Consider the following 7,060-nt stretch of genomic DNA (forward strand, 5'->3'; position numbering starts at 1 on the left):
CTGCTCAGGCTGAAGTGACCTCACAGCTGCTCTGCTGATGCTGTTCCTGCTGCTGGCCTATCCGGTACTCGGGCAGCAGTGACCTCACGGTCTGCACTGAGGCCATGAACCTGCTTCTGGCCTGTCAGCAGCAGAGGCAGAGGGGACTTTACATGAACCAAAAGCATCGGAGAGCCTGCTGATGACATGTAATCTATAGAGATGGAAGTGACCTCACAATCAGCATCAGAGCCCTGTCCCTGCCTTTGACCTGTCAAGTACTCAAGCAGCAATGACCTCACAAAGAACATACAAGCCATGTCCTGTTTCTGGCCTATCACCACCAGAGATTGAGGTGACATCACTAGAAGATACAAGAGCTTCCTGCTGGCCTATCAGGTACTGAGGCAGCAGTAACCTCACAATCAGAATGGAAGCCATGTGCCCACTGCTGGCCTATCAGCACTCAGGCAGAAGTGACCTCACAAGCACAAACTTCTGTCTTCTCTCTGCTTCTGGTGTATCAAGTGCTGATGGAAAAATGATCTCAAAAACAGTATCAAAGCCATAAGCCTGTTCCTGGCCTCTGAGTAGCAGATACAGAGGAAACAGAAAGAATTTTAATGAACCAAGAGTCTGCTGTAGCCCACCAGCTTCAGAGAGAAGTGACCTCACAATATGGATCTGAGCCATGTGCCTGCTGCTGGCCTATCAGGTGCTTGGGTGGTGGTGACCTCACAAGCACAAACCCCAGCCATGTCCCTGGTGCTGGCCTGTCATGGTCTCACACACAGGTCACCATGTCATTCACTCCCACGAACCCGGGGAATGGTGTTCTCCAGGATTTGCTTGTCCTGCAGTGGCTTTCCAGGATCTGGGAAAGGGCGTAGGAAGTAGCAGGGACCTGGCAAAATGCACATATCAGCACCATCACCTCATGAGCTATGGGACCTGTTCCTCTTCCCCTCAGTCCTTGGAGCTGCCAGCTCCTCTACAGCAGGGTGACAAGAACCTGAGCTCTCCTTGCCCATCAGGAAGGCATGCTCCCATAAGCCCTGTTGGTTGCTTGTCTCCAAGTGCCTAGTCCAGGAAGTGTGTGCAGGGCTGTTCTCACAGCCCCAGGCAGTGCAGTGCTATGAAGATCCCGTCAGGCCTGCTCTTCCAGCACTTCCTTAAACAACATGCTTGGGAGGAACAGGAAGGGCTGGGTCCCATCTGTGCCCCTCCAGCTGGCTGCACGGAACACCCTGAGTGCTTATGGGAGTCCATCAGGAGCATGCCCTCAGGTGCTGCTGGTCATGGAAGAAATGGCCTTTCCAGAGAAGTGGTAAATGTACCTATAGTTAGAGATGTTTAGTGCTGAGACTCCTGACCCAAATCTCCCTCTTTTGATTCATTTCTACTTTCTTCCTCCACTTCTCCCACAGAAATTCATTTTACTCTGTGCAATATGTCAGGAGTCCACACCACAAGTAAAGGAGGCCGAATCCAGCCCTGCAGCTCAGGGCTTGGGATCTTTGGCACCTCAGCAGGGTCACCGCCACTTGGCTTTTCCAGACCTGTGCTGTGAGCTCTCACGCACATACTTACTCTTTCCCTCAGATGCCCAGATTTTTGGCCTGGCATTTCCTTAGACTCAGTTCTTTCCTCACAGTTCTGCTCTATTATGCGAGGGAAAGAATAGAGACATGGTAGACTGAGGTGTGGCCCTAGGAAACATGGCTGAAGAGCACAGAAGGTGTCAAGCAGTTCATAGGCACCCTTGTCGATGTTGTACACATACAACATCGTATGGAGAAAGAGAAAGGGAATAACTGCACATCATCAAGTGAGTTCCTCCTGCTGGGAATGGGGAACATCCCCCTCACTCCATACACCACTCTTCCTCCTCTTGTTCCTGATCTACTTGGTGACCGTGGTTGCGAACAGCTTCGTCTGTGCTGGTGGTGGCAGACTGGCATCTGCACAGCTCCATGTACTTCTTCTTGGGCAATCTGTCCTCTGTGAAGACCTGCTGCAGCTCCACCATCCTGCCCCAGCTGTTGGCCAGCTTCCTGACTGGAGACAGGACTATCTCTGCTCAGGGTTGTATGACTCAGCTCTATTTCTTCATTGGTTTTGCAGTTACAGAATGTTTCCTGCTGGCAGCCATGTCCTATGATCGGTACTTGGCCATACGCCAGCCCCTGCTCTATGCAAGCCTCAGGACCTGGAAGGTTTGTCTCCTGATGGCAGCTGGGTCTTGGCTGGGGGTTTGGTCTTTTCTGTAGTAGCCACTGTCTTCTCATCAAGGTTAAAGTTCTGTGGCCCTGCTGCAACTGACAACTTCTTCTCTGATTTTACTCCTTTGCTGGAGCTCGCGTGCACTGACACCAGTGTAGTTAAAATAGTAACTTTCATCCTGACTCTCCTGGATTCAGTCTTCCCCTTCCTGATCACGCTGGCCTCCTACGTGTCCATCATAATTGCCATCCTGAGGATCCCCTCCAGCATGGGCAGGCAGAAGGCCTTCTCCACCTGCTCCTCGAACCTCACTGTCGTCACTGTTTTCTATGGCTCCCTCATCATTGTCCACATGCTGCCCAGAACCCCCAGACTCAGACAGCTCAACAAGGTGTTCTCCTTCTTCTACACCATCCTCACCACCCTGGTCAATCTCCTCACCTATAGTCTGCAGAGCAAGGAGCTCAGGAAGGCCCTGAGGAAAGCACTCAGGAAAGATTTGGGTGGTACCCAGGGCTCATGCCAGTTGACATGGGCACAAACAACTTCTAACTTCTACAAAGCCAAGTACTGTGTACTGCAAGATCTCTTTAGAAGTGTGCGGCCTTGAGATTGCCTGTGGAGTGCTAATGGGAGGAAAGGGAAAGCTCTGTGGAAAGAAATGCTCTTATTTTAGAAAAAGAAAGTTAAAAAGGTCATGTATTAACTTTTTCTTTGATTATAAGGAGTGTGGTGTTCCTACATGTATCAACTGTTTTCTTTCTCGGAGAATCTGGAAGGAATAAATTTGGGATGGCAGATGAATTCCTTCCACGGGCACGCCTGGGGGGATCCATCTTGCTTTTGGTTCCTGAGATGGGAGACATCTCCCTCAGCATTGCACATTTCTAGGGTAGAAGCTGGCATGTCAGCCAGCAGTAAATATTACATCTCTCTGGACTTCTAAGGAAAAATGTGCCGTTTCTGTTTGGGGGCTCAGGTGGGTTAAACCCACCTCAACTATATTCCCTCCTTTGGCTTGGCACAACCTCAAGGACCAGCTAGGGTTACAACAAGTGGTTGGATGGGGTGAGCACTCATGCCTTCTCCAGCAGCAAGAGGAAATGGAAAAGCCTGAGTGAGGTAGGCAGTTCCTGTTGCTGAGGGTTAGCAAAAGCGATTCAAGCAACACTTGGGCCTCCCTCTTCCACACTGTCCCTGTCCACCGAGGGAACAGCAAAACCCACTCCAGCTGTTCTTCTCTGACTCCAGCTGCAGCTCTGCTCCTCACCCATCACCTTCTTGTAGGGAGATGGCACTATCATCCTTCCTCCCAACTCCTTTACTCTTGGAGCATCAGGCTTCTCTCCCCAGCCCTCATTCCTATTGCAAAGCTTTTACCAGTCCTCCAGAGCCTAGGACAGGGGTGGGCCTGGGGACCACATTCCCCTCGCATCTCAACTCCTTTATCTTCCTGTGCTATAGGACCTTGGGAGTCTCATCCTACTTGATGGTATTTGCCACCAAGAAACACTCCTGAATCCTCTTCAGCTTTCTCACCAAGAGTCACAAGTCCTCTTCTGAAAAGCTGATCTCTCATCAGTCAGGCGTGTGCTCACCTTTTGCACAGGGCTACTGGGGTTATCCCACCCCAGGTTCAAGACTCTCTCCTTTCCTTGCCTGAATTTCAGGAGGCTCCTGCCAGCCCAAATCTGCAGTGCGTTGAGGTTCCTATGAATAGCAACCAGCCCTCTAGAGTACTGAGCAGCAGATGACAGAGACCAGAGCTCTCAGGTCACTGATGGATGGGCACTGAGTAAACCTTCCCACTATGGACCTGCAGAGGATCAAGCCCCGATCCATTAACTGATCACAAGGGCACAAAATTATCTGGGGTCTCCTGGGAAAGGGGAGGCTCTTCCGGGGATATTGGAGAGAGGCTGTCACACTGCGTAGAATTTGGTCTGGCATGTTTTACGAGGATTAGGGGAGTGTAGAAAGCTTATGCTGGAATGTCCAGGAAGAAGGCCAAAAGTGGGGAAAAGAGGAGATCCAGGGGAATCAGGAAGAGGAAGAATGGTGAAATGGAAGGGAGGGGCAAAGAAAGGGAGCAGTTCCATGTCAACAAGCTGCTGGTCAGTACGCTTGTCTGGCTGACGTAAGGGTATGCATAATGTGAGAGTATCTGCTTCATGAAGACTATCTGGTCTCAGACCTTTCCAGTGCAAAAGGGATAATAAGTAAAGAGAAAGCATTTAGGAAAACGACATAGACACAAACACGATAGACAAGGAGTAACAGAGATGATGCTGAGACCAACATTCCCCAGTCATTAACTGATGGGCCATGAAGAAAGTACAAGCATAGCTTTGGAGAGGGCCAACCTAGACTTCATAATAGATAAGAAGTGGGAAAGAAGACATGAAGGCTTTGGATATTTGAGAAGTGCATGAAGGAATGTGCAAAACTGACTAAGGAATGTCTAGGGAAGGGAATCAGGGTAGAACAAGGATCTGAGGTAACATCTTTTCAAAACTGACTTGCTGACCACTGGCAGAAAAAGGAGCCAGACTGATTCACTGGGCTTATTTCTGTGTCTCCCTCAGAAGAAGACAGATCATCTTCCAGATTCTTCCGCTGTCTCTCTAATGATGACAAAGTGAGCCTAGACCACAATCTGAGATACTCAATTTGGCATGACGTGACACTCACATCCTGCTCTGGAGGATCACTGTACTGTGATGGTAGCACACTGGAGAGCATCCAAAACGCCTTCCAGATACCTGGATGCACCCAAAGAGTCCCTAGGCATCCTTCAGATGGTGTTCAATAAAATCCTCCAGCGTGTCTTTAATCTCAGTGCACAATTGCTGCTCAATATGTTTGTTGTCGTTTAAACTTTTAAATAGTGCTATTGTCTGCCTGGCTTGCACTTCCATCACTTTAATTTGTTTTAGATCTTGGCTCTTGAATGTCTGACACATCCTTTTGCAGAGGGGAGCGGAGGCACACAGAGGTTGAAAAGGTCTTAGTAAGTTAGATCTATGGATGCTATGGCCCCTATCAGTTATGATCAGTGCAAGGAAATGCACTATGGAGTTGATGTCCTCAGGACATTTATCGTGGTCAGGTGGGATTAGACACATAACCCACATAGCATTTTAATCTGACCTAACTCCTCATACTTCCCTAAGAAAGAAAGAGGAAGAATCAGCATTTCTAGGACATGAATCACCCTGTTTTCAGAGAAATAATTACAAATTACTGAGGAGAAACATTCGTTCAGAGCAGATCCAACATACCCGTGTGTAAGACTCACATACACCCAATGGGAGAGCCTCCCAGGATGGCCTTGCAGACTGAGGATGGGAGTTACTGCCTATGGGTATATGAGAGTCATTTTGGAATGCTGGGATGGTGCAAGACTTACTATGGAGTGTTTAGGGAAGGATCAAAGGTAGGAAAAGGGCAGTAACCAAGACAACCCAGCAGTAATCTCCATGACGCTGCTCTACCAGGTATGGATTGAAAAGGGGCCTCACATTAAGCCCTAAAACTGTGTCCCTGCAGTTGTCCTATCAGCTACTGACTCACCATCGACCTCTCAAGTGGCAGCAGCAGCAATGTGCATACCAAGGCTACATTGACTTTACACTCAGCCTCCAAGCCATGTGCCTACTGCTGGCCTATCACAGACTGAGGCAGAAGCACCTCACAATCTGCACAAGCAGCAGGTGGGTGCCTCTCCCTGGCCTATGAGGTGCTGAGGCAGAAGTCACCTCACAGTCAGCACTCAAGCCAGGTGCCTGCAGCTTGCCTATCAGGTACTGAGGATAAAGGGACCTCACAAGCACCCATCCTCCCCATGAGCCTGCTGCTGGCCTATCAGGTACTCAGGCAGAAAGGACCTCAAAGTCCACACTGAAGGTATTAATCAGTTTCTTGTTTATTTGGAGAATACACAGAGGTGACAGCACAGGAACCTGCACCAACCAAGAGCCTGCTGATGGTCAATCAACCCCAGAGAACAAAGTGACTTCACAAGCAGCATCCAAGGAACGTGCCTTCTACTGACCTGTCATTAATATAGTCCCGAGTGACTTTACAGGCACACATATCATACATGTGCCTTTAACTGACCTATCAGGCACACCAGGGGAAAAAAAGTCACTCTGAGCATCCAACCAATGTTCGGCCTGGCTGTTTTCGCGGCCTGCCACCTTCTGCTGGCATATGAAGTACTCAGGGAAATCAGACACGCTGGAATGGCCAAATGTGACTGCATGTATTAAACTCTTTATTTGTACTTCAGAGATAACAGTGGGACATCTGTGCTCCCAGGTCTCCTGGGAACAACTGCTTACAATCATGTGTCTTGGGTTTCATGACTCTCACCACTTCTCCCCAGTGCGGAAGGTGAGCAGCCCACTGGTTGCTCCCATGGGAGACAAGTGAGGCTTTCTCCCACCTGCAGCCATATGGCTGTTGCTTCCTCTCCCTCTCTTCAGAGAGAGCAGGAGAGGGGGGACAGAGAAGCTTCCATAAAATGCTAGCAACAAACTCTCTCCAGACACAAGAGCCATGGGACAGGTCTATGCAGCAGCAGGGGACTAGCAGTTTCCCAGGGTGTGTCCTCAAGGCAGGAAAAATCAACAGGAACATAGAGACAACTGGTCATCCGTTAGAAACAGCCATGAGTCTGCCTGTCTGCACAGCTCTCTGGATCACCACACCAAAGCCACAGGCAGGACAAATCCCCAGAGTCTTTCCCTTCAGGATGCAGGACACTCGCCACTTGCACACTCCCCAGGCACTGCTCTGCTCACTGCCTTCCCTTGGCTGCTCAGCCCAGACACACACGAAAGCTCTTGTGGTGACA

At 49.6% G+C, this 7,060-nt stretch overlaps 1 protein-coding gene across 1 annotated transcript; it reads left to right on the plus strand.

Moving 5' to 3' along the window:
• Window positions 1-1,952: 1,952 nt before the first annotated feature.
• On the plus strand, window positions 1,953-2,812 carry LOC134143772 (olfactory receptor 5A2-like). The gene is given in 2 exon segments (XM_062582058.1): window positions 1,953-2,217; window positions 2,220-2,812. Coding segments are annotated over 2 exon segments (858 nt in total).
• The last annotated feature ends 4,248 nt before the right edge of the window (window positions 2,813-7,060 follow it).

This window comes from Rhea pennata, chromosome 8, assembly GCF_028389875.1.
Source record: "Rhea pennata isolate bPtePen1 chromosome 8, bPtePen1.pri, whole genome shotgun sequence".
Lineage (NCBI taxonomy): Eukaryota > Metazoa > Chordata > Aves > Rheiformes > Rheidae > Rhea > Rhea pennata.